At 51.6% G+C, this 18,028-nt stretch overlaps 1 protein-coding gene across 4 annotated transcripts in view; it reads left to right on the forward strand.

Annotated features, from left to right (window-relative positions):
• Nucleotides 1–18,028, forward strand: part of TNIP1 (TNFAIP3 interacting protein 1) — a 44,775-nt gene that overhangs the window by 14,342 nt on the left and 12,405 nt on the right. For 2 of the 4 annotated variants that reach the window (XM_018050136.1, XM_018050139.1), the window contains exons 2-8: nt 1,383–1,554; nt 2,756–2,890; nt 4,299–4,384; nt 5,964–6,044; nt 9,003–9,194; nt 12,564–12,658; nt 14,161–14,281. In XM_018050136.1, coding sequence (XP_017905625.1) covers nt 1,419–1,554; nt 2,756–2,890; nt 4,299–4,384; nt 5,964–6,044; nt 9,003–9,194; nt 12,564–12,658; nt 14,161–14,281 — 846 coding nt within the window. In that variant the 5' untranslated portion in view covers nt 1,383–1,418. The remainder of the gene's footprint in view (nt 1–1,382; nt 1,555–2,755; nt 2,891–4,298; nt 4,385–5,963; nt 6,045–9,002; nt 9,195–12,563; nt 12,659–14,160; nt 14,282–18,028) is intronic. The other 2 variants (XM_018050137.1, XM_018050140.1) reach the window with 2 other exon arrangements.

The following is an 18,028-nucleotide window of genomic DNA, read 5'->3' on the forward strand; positions in this document are numbered from 1 at the left end:
GACTTGTGACTGGAATCATTTTCGCCCTGGCAGTGGTGATCTTGGGAGGGAGGTATCAGGGCTCCAAGTCTTTCTGGAGCCCCTGGTGGTGGAAACCTTTGGAGCTCTTCTGTGGTTGGTAAGCTCTTTGTAGGGCTGGAGGCTGAATCAGTTTTTCAGCCTCAGGGCCTTTGCCCTTACTGTTCTCTCTGCCTGAAATGATATTCCCCCAGATATCTGCATAGCTAGTTCCCTTACCTCCTCTTCAGGTGGGCCCTGAAGTTGAGCCCTCCTTCCCTGTGAGCCCTTTCCTGACACCATCATTTAAAATTAAGGCCCTACCTCATACTTCCTGCTTAATTTCTGTCCGTAGATATTTCCATTACCCCTAATACTGTGTTCATCTCTCTCATTGACTGTCTTCTTCCACCACTACGATGTAAGCTCCAAAAGGATTTTTCTTTTGGTCTGTTTTGTTTGCTGATAGTTACCTAGCACCTAGACTAGCATCCAGCACAGAACAGATGCTCAATCAATAACCGCTGAATGAACGAATGCAAGAAAGAAGCTTCTCTACTAAGTCACACAAGTTGGAATTCTGAAATCACTTTGCGGAGGGGTTTCAGATGAAATAAAGCCAGTGAAACTGAACAGAGTAATGCAGAGCACTTGCTGCGCAAGCAGATGGTGCTTTGATGGAAAGTACATCTGTTCATTAGAACTGGAAGGAGGAGGGTGACAGTGTCAATTCGTGTATTAAATATTAGTCAGGGGGCTTTCTTTTTCTTCTTTCTTTTAGAAAAGCTAGTGTACATATAAATGGAACTTCGGATTGGATGACTTGCTTATCCCTTTGGGCACAACATTTCACTTTAAAAATCACTGATTTAGTGTAAGACTTTCATTTCCCCTCCGCAGGGAGGGGAAGGGACTGCCCACGATCCCACAGTGAGTTAATAGTTAGACTGTTTATTCATTCGATAAGTGTTTGCTGGACATTCCCATCAGAGCTAATACCCTGCTGGGCACTGGGGATGCAATGATTCAGGGTCCCGCTTCTTCCGGACCCCATCAGTAGGACATGAAGCTCATGTGTTTTGACTCCCAGGCCAATGCTTTTTCTTATACTCCACATTGCACCTCACAGTTGACTGCTGTTCCAAATGAACTGGTGGTACAGTGAGGCTGCTAAAAGAAACTGATGGTGTTCTTAGGTCACACGAATAGAGGCAGAGGGTCCAGATCAAAGGAAGTGACTGTCCTGCCCTGCCGTACCCCGGGCAGACCAGCCTGTGGCGCTGTGTTCTCTTCTGGGCTCTGGGGACTGCCTTCCAGGGCTTTGATTGTCTAGGACGCTTCAGTGGCTCGGCCAGCCCCCTGACCTACTGCTGTTGTCCTTCCAGCCAGGCGGGTACCACGGCAGGGGCTGAGCCACCCTCATGGAAGGGAGAGGACCATACCGGATCTACGACCCTGGGGGCGGCGTGCCTCTGGGAGAGGCGTCCTCAGCTTTTGAGCGCCTAGTGGAGGAGAATTCCCGACTGAAGGAAAAAATGCAAGGGATAAAGATGTTAGGTAAAGCAGACCCTGCCCTCTCCCTGCAGAGCTCCTCCCTCAGCCTGCAGTGCTGACTGGCGCATGCTTCTGCCCAGGCCCCCTCTCTCCCTCCCGTCCCAGCATGGGCTCCTGCCTTACAGCTGTGTCTCTGTGCACTCCTCTAGCAAGGTGGCAGTCTTCCCAGCCCTGCGTCCCCAGCACCCCAGCACCCTGACGACCAGACTCAGAACACTGTGAGGGACTGAGAAGGAGGCGTGGGGTGGCGGAGAGGGAGCCGGCAGGCTCAGTTGGCAGACATGGGGAATAGCCATGTATAGGCCATCTACCAGAAGCACCAACAATGGGGAGAACTGGCATCACCAGGGCAACCACGGTCCAGTCCCCAAGTGTTAGAGCAGGGAGTCTGGCTTGGCTTGAAGCAGGGCAGGAGGAGACCCCTTGATTCCTGGCTCTCACCCAAGCTGTCACCACTGCCCAGGACCAGCCCGCTTCTCTCCACATGGCTGACCGGTCCCTGTCTGTCAGCACCCAGCTCAGATGCTGACTCTTCCTCCATGCGAGGTGTTCACTGATTTCCCCATGCAGAGGGGACCCTTTCCTCCAGATTCCTAAAGCTCTTCCTTCACCTCACTGCCCTCTTCTCTGGCCTTGGGCTTTGGGAGTTTAGTATAGCTCCCAATTCCCAAATGCTTTCTCCCTGCTTGGCAGATCTCTCCTAGGAATGGCAGATTGGCGAAGGAGGGGTGGTGTTTCCCTGTCTCCACTTACACAAGAAGGCAAACAAGGCCCAGAGGGGTGGCGGGTGGTTGATGTTATGGAAGGTCTCCTCTCTTCAGGGAGCCCCTGACTGCAGTCTGTAGGCCGTGGGTAGCCCCCCTTGGGACCATGATGGTGGGCCTGAAAGAGCTCCTGGCTTTGTGGAGTCCTCAGTCAGGTGTGGCAGGAATGGGGCAGGAAGAAGGTGCTGGAGGTCAGAAGTTTGTTCCAGATTCCCCTCTGCTCCTTTCCCCCTGGTTGCAGGGCCTCTTCCTTACCAGGCTGTTTCTGGCCGTGAGCTGGAATGATATGTGTCCCACTGAGCCCACGAGGTGATGCAGGGAGCGAAGCCCAGGACCTGGAGCACCAAACCCAGGCAGAAGCAGACATAGGGGATCAGGGTGGGAGAGCTGGCATGCTTAACTGAGTAATTCTGCTCCTCCTTCGCCCGTTGTCTCCCCAGGGGAACTTTTGGAAGAGTCCCAGATGGAAGCGTCCAGGCTACGGCAGAAGGCAGAGGAGCTGGTCAAGGACAGTGAGCCACTGCCACCACCGTCTCCCTCTTTGGCCTCCTTCAATAACCTGGCTGAGCTCGCAGGTACGAGGGGAGCCTGGGCGGTCCTCTGCCCATACCCTCACTCTCTAGGCCCTTAACCGAGGACTCCCTTCTGAGTCAGAAATCCACCTCTCCTTCCTTTATCTTTAGGCTGCAGGCTGTCCTCCCAATCATGTTCTGGCTATAGCATCCCCCAGAAGGTCAGATTTGGAAAGGACCTCAAAATAATCTTGTCCAAAAATGGCTGGTGACTCAGCAGTCCTGAGACCCTGGCAGACATTAGAAATGGATTGCAACAATCTGCTCCTTCCAGGATGTGGGCTCAGGATCTTTATCAATATAACTAACTCAGCGCATATTTGATGAGCAGTTACTATATGCCAGGCATCGTGCTCCAGGCAACACGTTCGGGTCACTAGAGTTGGCATCTGAGTCAGAAGCTTTCTGGTCTACCTTGCCCCGCTTCCATTTTACAGGTGGGGAGGCTGAGGCAGAGCTGGGTTTGCCTCTCGGCCTGCAGCAGCGCCTTTCAGATGTCAGGTCCACAGACCACCTATTAAGGGAAAGTGCCGACTGTGACTTAGGGTTAAAATCCTGTGTGTGATCACGTGCATTCCTCTGGCATGTCTCTACATCCAGGGCAAGGTCTGAAACTAGGGAAGAAAGGGACTCAGATGGTTCCTGCTGCAGCCCAACCTGCGGCCTCAGCCCAGGCCAGTATGCCAACCTTCCATTTGGCTGCTGGTGACATTTACTGAATGGACACATGGAGGAGATGATGATCTCAGAGTCTGCTGTGCTGCAGGCAGCGGGCATTGCCAGCTTCCACTTGTCCATTCAATAGTATTTTCTTTTTTAAAAAAATTATGAAAGTATGATAACACATTTACAGGAGACTAGGAAAATACAAAACAAGTTTACATATAATTCTACTATATTCAGTAGTATTTTCTGAGTCCTGGATGGATGCCAGGCTCACCTCAGGAAGGAACCATGCAGCTACCCTCAAGGGGCTCCCTGGGGCAAGAGCCCCAGGAATTCAGGGAGGGAGAGCTCAGTTCTGCAGTTGCCAGCAGGATCAATGGACCTTTCTGTGTCTGTTTTCTTACCTTTAAAATGGGGATACAAAGCTGTCTTAAGAATTGGCCGGGATAGTAAATATAAAAACACTTTGTTAATTATAAATTGTCATCCGTTGTCATTACTGAGGTAGGTCCAAAGTAGCAAGGAACAATGATCACCTTGGGATTTTCCCAGTGAGAGCAGGGAAGATGGTCTCTGCCCAGGTTCTGCCCTGTTGTTCCAGGGCCGTCATCCTGGGACCACCTCCCATTTCCCCAGACTCATGGAAGGAACTCTAAGAACTCTCCGTGCCAAGGCCATTCTTAAGGGGGTGGCATCTGGGCTTTTCCTCTTTCTGCTTCTCACACACATTTTCTCAATGCTCCAGGAAAAGACACAGCTGTCCCAGCAACCCCTGCTGACCCGGCACACCCAAGCAACAAGCCAGAGCCAGTCCCCAAACCTCCATCCAGTGTAAGTTGCATTTGGAGTCATGACAGAAAGTTGCCTAGATCTCAAGTTCCCACTGGCAGAATAGGAAGAGGGATGTTTGGGGTCAGGAAACTTCTGACTTGCTGGGTGATATTGGCCAGTTGATTTCTCTGGGGCCTTGGTTTCCTCATTTGCAAATGAAGGTCAGAGTTCATTCTGACCAGGAAAACCCTGATATGCACAAGGAGTTCTTCCCATCTGCCAGGTTGTGTAATGTTAAGCATGTATCGACTGCACAGTGCTTGGAAAGTAGGCAGATGTGACAGGCAGCTCACCTTCTCAACAGGGACTCCAAAACTGTCTTCTGCAGATTTGCCTTGAGAAGGTCGACTTGGTATCCTAGGACTGGAAGGGACTCAGGGTGGTCATATCATTTAGAGTCTCCATCCCACAGATGAGATTCAAAGAGAGAAGAATGTTTTCTGAGGTCATATAGGACAGCTGAGAAAGAGTAGAGGGGAAAGGGAAACTTTCTGGGGCAGTGCCAAGGCCTAGAAAGTTGGAGGCCAGGGGGCTCAGCAGAAGCTAAGCACAGAGATCCCTCGATCCCTGCCCTTTCCTGGGACAAGGGAAGGCTGAATTAACCTTTGTTCAACCAGGTTCAGCAGCAATCCCAGAGCCAGTTGTTGGTCCAGCGGCCCATCGATTGGTTGCACAACCAGTATCTGCTCCTTGGAGTGACTGGGAGACGTGGCAAAGTCTGGAGTTCTGGTTCACCCTAGATTTGCATGTGTCCTGAAAAAGTCTCTCTAAGTTTGCCAGTTTCTCACTGAGACTTACCCCAGATCAATCCACTCGCCTGGGATCTCTGGGACTGGGTTGGCAAGGCAGGTACAGGACCGCTGTGGCCGCAGCCACACTGACTGCTGCCTGTGTTTCCCAGATGACCAGTCGGAGACTCCCGGGTCTGGGACATGGCTCAGGTGCCATCATAGGGATGTTGGATTTGTGGTCCTTGAAATGCAGTCCTACTTTTACATTTATTAGTGAGAGGCCCTCAGTTTCCTCCTCTGTCCAATGGGCATATAACCTTCTGACCACTCACACAGGTTGCTTGGAGAAAAAATGGAGTTCATGAAAATATTTTATTTTTATTCTTTTTTTGGCTGTGCTGCACAGCGTGTGGGATGTTAGTTCCCAAGAACCTGTGCCCCCTGCACAGAGTCCTGACCACTGGACCCCCAGGGAAGTCCTCATGAAAACACTTTGTAAGTGCAAGGCCATTAAAAAAAATAAGATCCTAAAATGCTAAGTACCTTGAAGGTCAGCTAGCCCAGTATCCCTGTTTCACAGATGAGGAAACTGGCCACGGAGGATGTGACCTCGAGTCACACAGTGGGCTGCCCAGCAGACTTGTTGGGATTTATTCCTGCTTCGTGGTTTGTGAGCTCAGCCTGGGCTGGCTCCTCCCACATGGAGGGGCTGCCCAGAGGACTTGGACGTAAGAAGGGATTTTTGTCCCTCCATTCTCTGCCCCCTCCATACTCTCAGCTATAGGGTCCATAGAGGAGGGGCGAGGGGTTTTCTCCCAGGCATCCCCTGACTCCCTTTTTCTGCACAGAACGCCTCCTCTGAATTTGAAGTGGTCCCCGCCGAGGGACCTTCTTCACCGGAGAGCAGCGGCCACACCAGAAATACGATGGTGAGTGGACGGCCGGTCCCTGGGCACATCCCGCATCTCCTCTCTGTTTCAGTCACCTGGCCCCTGGTGAGAGGCATAGGACACGCTCACATCCCCTGGGCACCTCGGAGTCACTTGGGATAGGCTCGAGGGGCCAGCGCTGGGGGGTGTTTCTCGCTCACATATGCAAATCCGTGACTGGTGACTTCCCCGTGGGCCACACGAGTACCAGCCATTGTGAAAGTCCAGGCACATCGCCAGCTCTGCTGCCTCCGCCAAGCGCTCAGCACCTCTGCACACTATGACTCAGCCTTTGGGCCTGTGGGCTTGTAGCCCGAGTAGAGTAGAAAGGGTCAGAGGAACCCAGAGCAGCTTGAGGCAAGGGATTGGCATTTTGTGCAGGCTCTTGGGTCCCCCCCGGGCTCCCCTTTGGGGCATGTAGGTAGGAGGTTAAACCTTGCCCTCACACACACACAAGCATACACAGTCCACCAGCTCTGAGGTGTCTGCCTGGTCCCCACTTTACCCTCCTTTGCTGCCTTCATTCCAACTATGTCGCCCTGCTCTCTCTTAAAATGGCAGACTTACTGGAGAACCATTGAGGAAGGCATGGTACATTCTTCAGAAATCTTCCACTTCTTACCCTCTGCTCCTTCTCCCTCCCTTCTCTCTTGGAGATTTTTTTTATTGTTATACAGGCAGCAGGTCATCTAACCCTTCACTGATGTCTTGTTTTCTACTGCCTTATTTGGGGCACGAATGTTGCTCTTTAAAGTGAAAGGCTTTGGGAAGTGAGAACTGGGGAGTGGAGGGAAGTGAGGCAGAAACTGCTGGTTCCCATTACAAACCTTGGAGGACAATGTGACTCTTTAAGCTATGAGCAGTTGATTAAAATGTTAAAATTTCAAGTTAAATGCCGAAAAATACATTAACATATAAAAATTAAAAATATTGAATCAGCAAGGCAAGATACAAAAAGGTTGCTCTTTGGTTCACTGATCATCTCTCGTGTGTGTCAGTCCCCGGGGTGAGGTCTCCATCAGGCTGCCACACAGCTTACACTAGCGAGGCTTTGGGGACACAGGGCAGCTCTGGGTATCGGGAAGGTTCTGTGTTTCATCCCCTGGGAATGTCAGCCCCTGGTCCTGTTGTGTCCCTGAGGGTTCTAAGAAGCTGGCCAAGGAGGCACGATTCCCCCGCACCCTACCCCACCCCCTACTGCCTGCTCTGAAAGCATTTCACTCTATGACCCTGAACTTCATCTCGTCAGTAGGTTAATCCTTCGCCCCACCGAGAGCTTAGTCTGTGCTGAGCAAAGACAAGACAGCCTCCCTGTCCTCTGGGAGCTTGCAGGCTAGTTGGAGAGGTCTGAGAGATGACACAGGTCACCAGCTGTAAAAAGAGTACCATTGGCCGCCTCAGACCCTGTGTGGAAAGAGGCAGTGCGGGAATGAAGGCAGAATTGAAGCAGCAGCAGCCCCTGTTAGAATGAGGTGCTGACAGTATTAGGGAGCCATTCACTGGACACCGTGCTGTGGCCCTCAGGGCATTTCCGCTGCTGCAGAGTTCAGACGAGGGAAGTCGCCGCAGATGGAGCATCGGGAAGCCCAAGGTCTGGCCCTGGCTCTGCCACTGACTCATGGGGCAACTTTGGGCAGCCTTCTTCTCCCCACACTTTGGTTTCTAGACCCGAACCTTGAGGCTTCATGTAGCTCTGATGTCCTGTGACTCGCATCAGTGTGATGGAGGGCTTGCTAGAGCCACTCACAGGCGGGCAGGGCCAGGAAGGATGAACAGAGGGGACACCAGGGGAATGAAGGCTGAGGAGATGTGGGGCCTAGGGGCTCAGGCAGGGGAAGGTGGGCACTCAGGTGCCTGGCTGGGGAGCTGGGGCTTAAGGCAGTCAGCTGTCAGGTACCCTTGCGGATCCTTGGACATGGTGTTGGCATAGCTAAGGCACTGTCTGTATTCTAGACAGAGGAGAGAGAGAGAGTGACAGGTTCCGAGACTGGACTGTCTTGCCCATGGTTTGCTTTCTATCTTAATTCTCTACTAGACTGGGTATCTTTGAACTATATAGAGCTATGATTCTTTCTTTTTTAAATTAATTAATTATTTTTGGCTGTGCTGGGTCTTCATGGCTACGCACAGGCTTTCTCTAGTTGTGGTTAGCAGGAACTAAGCGCTGGTTGTGGTGCACAGACTTCTTACTGCTGTAGCTTCTTGTTGCAGTGCATGGCTCCCAGCACGCAGTCTTCAGTAGATGCGGCTCATGGGTTCTAGAGCGCGGGCTCAGTAGCCATGGAACATGGATTTAGTTGCCCTGCAGCATGTGGGATCTTCCCAGACCAGGGGCCAAACCTGAGTCCTCTGAATTGGCAGACGGACTCTTAACCACTGGACCACCAGGGAAGTTCTAGAACTATGCTTCTTAGTGTGTTTTGAGTCTCGGGTCCTTTGAGAAGTTGGTGAATGCTTGGACCATTCCCCAGAAGACACTGGTACAGACATGACGGACAGCCGCGATGTCTGCTGGCCGAGCCTTGCTGAGTGGCAGCAGCAGTGCTGTGGACAGAGTAATATTGTTCCCTGGGCTTGCCGCTTTCATTTGTCAGTCAGTTCACCTGCAGGGAACCTTCTGGGGTGGAAGGGAAGAAAGGGGGTGTGTGCGTGCAGGAGATGAGGATTCTGAGGCCCACATAAACACGTGACTGACCCAGAGGCCCTCGGCGGGGCCCAGAGTGTGGGAGGAAGGCGGCTCCATTACTGGTGAGACAGCCAGTGGCCCGGGAGTCCTGGGGCCTGCCCTGTGAGTCAGCCCCAGACAGGGAACCTGGGTAACTGGAGAATTTCCCCAGGCTGAGCTGGGATCAGAGGGGGAAACTGAGTCATGAGGAATGGGGAAGCAGGGGGAGAAAGGCTGGAGAGCCCTGCTCAGACCGTGGTGAAGAGCGGCCTGCCCCCACCCTCCGCCCCCAGGAGCTGGGCCCCCTGCCCCAGGAGGACAGCACCCTGATGCTGCACCTGCAGCGCCTGGAGACCACCCTGAGCGTGTGCGCCGAGGAGCCCGACCACAGCCAGCTCTTCACGCACCTGGGCCGCATGGCCCTCGAGTTCAACCGGCTGGCCTCCAAGGTGCACAAGAACGAGCAGCGTACCTCCATCCTACAGGTGAGGCCGGGCCCGGGGCGGGTGGCCTGGGATTGGCCGTGTGGTTCCCCTTCGGCTTCCTCCAGCTCTTCTGGGGCATCTAGGGGACCACAGGGACTTCCGAGGGCGTGGTTGGGGACAGGTCTCAGGCTTCTTGTTCAAGGTGGTGAGCGGGGTAAGGAACTTGTGTGAGGGGACGAGGAAGGAAATTGGGAAATGGTGGGGTGGGTGATGCAAGTTTCATGGTTGGGGTGACTGTGGAGGCTGTGGATGTGGCAGGGTGGCAGCATCCTTGCCTTTGTTCTTCACATACAGGTGTGGACAGGGAGGGGACAGGCCCCTTGTATGTTATCCCCCTGCCCCCTGAAGCAGGAGCATCATTATCCCCACTTCACAGGGGGCGCTGCAGCCCTTGAGAGGTTATTTTTTTTTTTTTTTTGCCTAAGGTCCCCCAGTTAGTAGATGGTGCAGCTAGAATTTGGACCTCTGTGTCTTATTCCAAAGTCCATGCTCTTAACTACCGTCCCAGCCTGCCTCCCCAGTGGAGGAGGCTTCCCCTTCATAACCCTCCCTGTGCTGTGAGAATGAAGTTAGGTTTCCTTCCTAGGCCAGGCATACAGCAGAATGATTGTCACACACACAGACACACACATATATTCTTTTTCAGATTATTTTTGGCCATGCTGTGCGGCATGCAGGATCTTAGTTCCCCGACCAGTTATCGAACGCATGCCCCTGCGTTGGAAGCACAGAGTCTTACTCACTAGGCCTCCAGGAAGTCCCATCCCTTATTTTCCTATCAGGTTCCTATTTGTTTCCTTCTTAGCTCTTACCATAGTTTGTAATAATTTTATTAAGTGGTTTCTTTGTATTTGTTTTTTTCCTTACGCTCCCTGCTAGAATGTAGGCCTCGCAAAAGGGGCAAGTGCTTGTCTGATATGTCCACCACTGCCAGCGTCTGGCACTTCATAAGTGCGGAATGCGCATTTGGTAAATGAATGAATGAGTGAGCAAATGGACTCACACATGAGCTCTCTTAGCCACTCTGCTGGAAGATAGTGACCTTTGTGATGACCTCTCTCGATCTGCTTTTGGCCCAGGGAATTTGCCTCTTGCCCAGAAGGATAGCACGTGGAGCCTCGTCCTGACCTTCTCTTAGTGCCCAAAGCAGGACGTTCTGTTCCCTGGAGGCCCCACCCAGGGCCGTGGCATCCTGTGTATTTTCCCAGCCTGTGGGTGGAGGTAGATTAATCCGGTCCCTCCTCATTCTTTCACTGATTTGTTTCTTGGTTCCTTTAGCATTTCCAAGGCCAGGCATGGCATGAGGCCTCTGCTGGACATTGCAGTCAAGCATAATGGCTTTCTGCTCCTTCACATCTGATTGCCCTCGAGTTCCAGGCTGTCACAGGGGGCTGGATTTTGCTGTGGAAACAAGCAGCTCTGAAATCTCCCTGCATACTGTAAACATTTTCCCTCCTGTTCTGTGTGGCAGGGGCTTGTTTCTGCTTTGTGGCAGAAACAAGGCCCCCACTGTCTTGTGCCCTTTGGAGTATGAGGCAGCCAGAGGGAAAAAGAGACCAGAGAATTGTGCATGAGCCAGCCCAGAGGTGCCACTTGTCACTTCTACTCAGCTTTCATTGGCCATAACTGGTCATATGATTATGACAAGCCTGGGAAACAGGAGGGAGTGGGTGAGAGGTCCAGTGAATATCACTTACTGTTTCTGCCTCCAGCCCGACTCACAGAGTGCCACCTCCCCTCTCTGCTCTTTCATCACAGGGGAAAGGCACCATTTAGGGTCTGCCAGATGGTGTTTAGTCCCAGTGGTGATTCTTAAGAGCTATGCAACCTTATGCACTTTTTTTTTTATCTGTACTAGCCTACGTTTTGGAGAAAGAAATGGCAACCCACTCTAGTGTTCTCGCCTGGAGAATCCCATGCACAGAAGAGCCTGTCAGGCTTCAGTCCATGGGGTCGCAAGAGTCGGACATGACTTAGGGACTAAAGAGAGAGAACGAGCGCCTACATTTGGCTATACCTCTCAGCTTGCAGGATTTTAATTCCCCAACCAGGGATTGAGCCTTGGGCCATGGCAGTGGAAGCGCCGAGTCCTAACCACTGGGCCACCAGGGAATTGCCTGGCCAGCATTTAAAACTGAGCTGAATTGTGTAGCTTTGGGAAAGCTGTGAGGCTCCACTGAGGCGGTGAGTGGCAGAGCACCCCACTGTGTATGGGCTACAGGTGGGGTGCTCACTAGATATCTGTTGAAAGATTGAGTCGTTTAGTCCTGACCTAGTGCGTCACCGTTACTAGTTAGCCATTCCCTTCCTTCCATCTGTGAGGCCCTGAATCTGGCTCCCTGTCTTCCACGTCCCCCACCTCACGGCACTTCAAACACGCATCCTCAAAGGTTATCGAGGGCCTGGCAGCTGATGAGGCCCTTGTGTTCTCGCAGTTTTGTAGGTCCTCATAGCAGCCCTGTAAGGGAGGCAGAAGAGGTTCAGTTTTTCCACTTTGTAAGGGAAGGAAATGTGCCTCAAAAGTGAGGGAATCCTGAGCCACACTGGAAATTGGTGAGGTCTTGACCCAATACCCTGTCTTCCCACTTGCCAGCTGACAACCTCACAACCACCCCCGTTCCGATGCCTCATTCATTCTCCAAATCGCCTAAGCTCTAGGCCTCTTAGGACTCAGGTCTTCACGGTCCTTCATTAATTTGGCAGTTCAGTCATTCGGTTGTATGTTCCTTCAGCGGGATTAACTGTTGAGCTGTGCTGGACCCTGGGCTAGGTGGGGGTCCTGCAGGGGACGAGAGAGTGGCGAGGGGATCCCAGCCTTCTGGAAGCTTGTGGACTAGTAGGGATGGGGTGGGTGGACACAAAGAAGGTAATGACACTGATGATTCTGTAGCTGTAATTGTCACAGGTACCAGGAGGGTGAGAGCAGGGGATGTGGGCGAGGATAACGGAGGTGACCTGGCTTACCTGCATGTGGCAGTCAGGGAGGACTTCTCGGAGGAGGTTTGACATTTAGGCCAAGACCGGAAGCAGGAGTAGAAGCCGGCCAGGGGACAGCTGGTGTGGAAGAGCATTTTAGGCGGTGGGAACAGAGGAGGAGGGATGACCTTGGAGGACCAGAAGGCCTTGTGGCTGGCTCTTGGTCAGGCCTCCTTATGGCTGGCTCCTGAGGGAGCTGATGCCGAGAGGAGCTGGGTGGGACTTTGGCTTGACTCCTGCTGTCCCAGGAGGAATTGGGTGAGGCCATGCAATGGGGCTATCATGTTGGGACGTGGTGTGGTTATAGTGCCTCCCCCGACCTCAGCATCATTCTGCATTTGGGGTGCACGCCTTCCCTTACTTTGCCCCCATCTCCCTCTCTCTGCCTTGCAGACGCTCTGTGAGCAGCTTCGGAAAGAGAACGAGGCCCTGAAGTCCAAGCTGGATAAGGGCCTGGAACAGCGGGATCAGGCTGCTGAGAGGCTGCGGTAAGTCCAGGCTCCGCAGAGAAGGCGTGAGGAGCCGGCGGGGCAAGAGGCGGGCAGTGGTGTGTGGCGCTGATTTCTGGGTTGAGAGCGCCGAGCCCTGTGCCCAGCTCTGCTTTGGGTGTCAGGTCTCTTGGTCCTTCTCCTCAAGTATTTCCTCTCTGGTCCATTTAATACCGTGAGGAGTGTTTGTGTATAAAGTGCCTTCAGAGCTTCAGAAGGTCTGGATGAAAGTGCACTCCTTCCTTGGCAACCTGCCTGTTAACAACAGCTTGCTGGCTGTTGGAGATGGAGCTCTGGACTTTGCTGCCCTCTGCTGGTCACCATCCTGTCCTGTTGTTTCTTGAGAGCTGTCAGGGAACCTCTTCTGGGCTGGCTCCTGGTCCCAGACTTAGCTGTGCATCAGAATCGCCGAGGGTCAGGAAAAGCATTGCAAGTTTGCACTCTGCACCCTCTCTCCTGTGCTGAGATTCTGATTCAGTGGGTCTGGGGTGAGACCTAGGTGTGTGCATTTTCCAGTGGGCCCATAAGCACGTTTTGTGTAGTTACAGTATAAGAGGGTCCAGGATCACCCCAGAGAAACACTGGTCTTGACCATCAGAGCTCAGCCCTTTGAGATCACGTGGGCCAAACCCCTCACCCTGCAGAAGGAAACTGAGGCTATTTTCACATGGAACCCAGCTGGCAAACAGAATACGAAGAAATCCATGTTTCAGTTGTACGTGAATCCACATCACCATTTGTCTTGTATCTTTTATCACCTACTTTAGTATTTACTTAAGAATTTCATTTGCATCATGTTTTTACTGAAGATTATTATAAAGAAAACTTACACTAGAGTAACTGGAAAACAGCATTACTTGGAATAAATAGAAGATGCCTCCAACAATAAATAACAGCAAAAATGGAAAGATGATTAATTCTGGCGAATTGCCCACTGAAGGCTCTGAACCTTGAAGGCTGCTCTTTCTCAGTCAACATGGGACACTTGCCAGCACTAGAGAGGCGCTCAGGACCTGTGAGCACCAAACTGAGACTTATCCCGTGCAGGATGTCTGAGGATAATTGGAAAGGGTGGAACTTTCTCAGAGTGTGATCCAGGGTTATTTGTTTATTTGGCTGCACCATGCAGCATGGAGGATCTTAAGTTCTCTGACCAGGGATCAAGCCCGCACCCCGCAGTGGTAGCCTGGAGTCTTAAACCACTGGACCACCAAGACGTCCCAATCCAGGGTTATTTAATGCAGTGTGGATGTATCCTGAAGATCTTACGTATACAGACATCCCATAGTTGGGGATGGATTGTTGGTGAAGATCAGAGAATTCCAGAGAGGTCATGCAGAGTGGCGTGAGGATACCATTTGTAGTTCCACCTGAGGGCAGATCTCAGGGACTCCCCTTACTCCCCAGGACTCAGCTGCAATTCAGACGAGTAAGATGTCTGAGACCCCCGTCTTCTCCACCTGGGGCCGGCAGTATGACCTTTCTGTTTGCCTCCAACCCAGGGAGGAAAACCTGGAACTTAGGAAGTTGTTGATGAGCAGCAGTAAAGACGGTGCCTCCGGGCGGCCAGGCTCACCAAAGATGGAAGGCACGGGCAAGAAGGGGGCGGCAGCACTGCAGCAGGTATGTGGTCAGAAACTCCTTCCCCAGATCCTGATGGCCAGTGCCCAGCCTCCAGGGCAGTGAGCCAGTCCCACTGCTGGAAGGTTCTGGTTGTTAGACAGCATTTCCTTGGTTTGTTCTGACAGTCCACCTCCCTGGAGCTTCCACTTCTCAGCCCATATTCTGCTGCCAGCCACAGGGAGCGTCCCATTCCCTGGAACACACGCTTAGCCTGTGGGCTGTGACCGTGGTTCTGTGGGGTCCCCATAGCTTCTCCAGGCTGAATAGCTGCAGCTCCTTCAGTCATTGCTCATAAAGGCGGTGTCGAGTCATTTGTGCTGTCTGGGCATCTCCCCTGTCAGTCTCTCTTATAGGGTGGCTCCCAGACTCAGTTTAATGTCTCAGATGCTCCTAGTGGAATTAGGATGTTAGGTTGAGAGAGCCCCCGAGGGGACTGTGTTAAGCTCCTGTGGTTGTGCTCCGGGAGCCTCTGACATGTGGAGAGGGTGTGGGCTGACTCAGCAAGGCCTGCAAATGCCCTGGGCCCTCTCGCCTCCTCCCACTGCTGCTCCCAGTGCCGGCTCACATCCAGTTCCTGCATGGGAGCTGGCTGGCCCCTTGCCTGTTCTGTGTCCTCCTGCAGAGCTGAGAACCAGCTTTTTACTGACATATTTTTCTTCTCTAATGAGGTTTAATGGCTGCACAGCCATCAGTGTCTTTAACAATCCCCACACTTGTGTAATAGCAATAATTATCCTAATAACTTAATTCCTTATTACTATGTGACAAGGTAGAATTTACCCAGGATTTGCCAGTTCATTATTTGGTTTGGACTTCCTCTCTACATGTCAGGGAGGCAGGGCAGGGACCTGTGCTCCATGAGACTGCCATGGCTGTTTATGGCAGGAGGTTTGGAGAGGCCGTGTGACATCACACTGTCCAGATTCCTGTATCCACCTGCTGCTGTCAGGCAGACACGGGGTAACAGGCCGACATGCTGATGAATGGCCTTCTGATTCACAGCTCATGAAGCCCCTCTCCTCTTCTGTTTATGCCTCACATCAGGGCCTGCCTTGTCTGCCCTCTTGTGGAAGTGCCTTATGGATTCTCCTGATCTCTGGATTCACGGTGGTGTATGGGCAGCCCTCTTCACTTTTTCAAACCCTTGACAGCACTGGTGTCTAGAAAGGCCAGATGCTCTTACTGCCTTGCCAGGGAGGAAGGTCCCATAAGAGGCTTGCATTGCAGATGATGGTGAAGCCTGTGCCTTGCAGTTACATGTGGGTTAAATGCAGGCTCAACCCACCTCTTGTCCATGCTGCCACCTTGGACAGGTTACATGAACTTTCTGACCCGTTTCCTTCTCTGTGAGATGGAGATAATAACACCTCAGAGGATGATTGGAGAGTTCAGTGATGTGATGCCTGTGAAATAGATTTAGCACTTGGCAAATGGTAAACTGAACACTGACTGTCACTTTTAATGACAGATTTGGTCTCTCTTCTCTGTGGACAGGGGCTTCCCTGGTGGCTCAGCTAGTAAAGAATCCGCCTGCAATGCTGGAGACCTGGGTTTGATCCCTGGGTTGGGAAGATCCCCTGGAGAAGGGGACGCACACAGTATTCTGGCCTGGAGTCCAGTCCATGGGGTCACAAAGAGTCAGACATGACGGAGCGACTTTCATTCACACTCACTCATTCTCTGTGTAGCTTAAGGGTGCACCTCCAGGAGCAACCCCCTCTTCCTCCTTCCCCAGTAATATTAAGCACAGCTCCCCTCCAGGAGGCATCAGGCTTCTAGGGGCAGGCCCATTGCTCACTTTTCTTAATGGAGGTGGCATCCCTGGAGGACTCCCCTTGCCCTCTCCCCTTACTTCTGGGTTCTGTGGTGTACTTACAGACCTTAGCCTGCAGGGGTGCTTGAGCCTCACAAGCTTATGCAGGCCCAACCCTGTCAAGTCACAGGGGAGTGTGTGTGTGTGTGTGTGTGTGTGTGTGTGTGTGAGAGTGATGAGGCGAGTGGGAAGGCAAGGAACGGAGAGAATGTGGACAGTGACTCCAGGACAAATGCTGTCAGGCCTACAGGATGTCAGAGGTTGGGCCTGTCCTGTTTGATCTTGTATGAGAGTATGGACCTTGGCCTACATCATGCAGGGCCTTAGAGGTAGAACTGCTGTTCGGTTTCTTTTCTTTCCTGTTTTTTGCTGTTCAGTTTCTGAGTTGATGACATCCTCCTGTTCTTTCACCTCAATGCTTCATATTTAAAAAACATTTTCTTAAACGTTTTATTTTGGTATAACTGTAGATGTGCAGAAGAGTAGTGAATAGTGCAGAGAGTGCCCATCTGCCAGTCGCCTTGACGTCTTGCGTAACCGTGGTTCAATGATCAACACCAGGAAATGACCATTGCCACAATGCTATTAACTAAACTGCAGACTTGGTTCGGATTTCCCCTGTCTCTCATTCGTGCCTCTTTTCTGTGCCAGGATTAAATCCAGGGTCCCACATTGCATCTGGTTGTACCGTCTCTTTAGTCCCCTCTGCCTGTGTCAGCTCCAGTGATTCTTGAGGCTTTCAGCTGTTTTGTAGAATGTCCCTCAATTTGGGTTCCCCTGGTGTTTTCTTATAATTAGATTGATGTTGTTGATTTGGACAAGAAGACCACAGGAGTGACATCTTGTAACACGTCAAGGGAATGAGACGTCAGTGTGTCCATTTACACCCAATCTTGATCATTTGGCTAAGGGTCTGTCTGTCAGGTTTCTCCATAATAAAGGGACTAATTTTTCTTTTGTAATTAATATTTATTTTCGAGGATATACTTGAGACTGCAGATGTGCTGTTTCTCTTTATACTTACTTCAGCAAACACTGGCAGCTCTTGACTGCCATGATTATCACTACAGCCTTCTAATGGTGATTTTGGATTTCCCTTATTCCTTCTCTGTTTACTAATTGGAATTCTTCTTGTCCCTTCTCCCCCATTTATATTTTTATTCATCTGTTCCTATTAATATGGACTCAGGGATATTTTATCCTTTGGCTTATAACCCAGCACCGTCGTGGTTTATTTTCTTGTTCAAATTCTTCCTGCTTTGGTCATAGGAAGTTCTTTCAAGTTGCCTCCTATGCCCATTTGACATGCCTTTCTTCTTCTGATGATGATTGAACACTTCCTTACTTTCTGTAGTGTCACAAGTTGCTCCATACTCACCTTATATTTTCTCTGCCCCAGCCATGAAATTAACCACTTCTCCAAGGAGCCCTGTTTCTTTTTGTAGGAGAGTGCCATTTAGAAACCAAGATCTGTGCTCATTGTTACCTGAGTGACACCGCTTTAGGCCCTCTCAGAGGCCAGAGCAACGAAGTACATGTACTGATCACACATGCACACATGTCTTTATTTGTATATTTTTTAATAAAACATTTAAAAAATAAATACTTTATAAAGTATTTTAAAAAATAGTTAACTCTTGCCTTCAGAGGACTTTTGGCTGATGCGTGGAGGAAGGGAGGGCAGCTGGCAGTGCCATAGAGATAGAGCCTGAACAGGGAAAGGAGCGTCTATGGGGAGGGGGTGGGGTAAGAAGGGCCTCGGAGCCACTGAGGATCAGGGAAGCGGAATGATGGTCTGTGTGGACGTAAGAGGCTCAGTTATGGCTGGGACTGGTGGGTGAGAGGGTAGAGAGGCAGGAGACAGGGCCCTGGGTCTCGGGGGTGAGTAGCCTTGGAGGAGCCCTGAGTGGGCGAGAGAAGGGCTGTTTGAGGCT

Source organism: Capra hircus, chromosome 7 (assembly GCF_001704415.2).
Source record: "Capra hircus breed San Clemente chromosome 7, ASM170441v1, whole genome shotgun sequence".
NCBI classification, from domain to species: Eukaryota; Metazoa; Chordata; class Mammalia; order Artiodactyla; family Bovidae; genus Capra; species Capra hircus.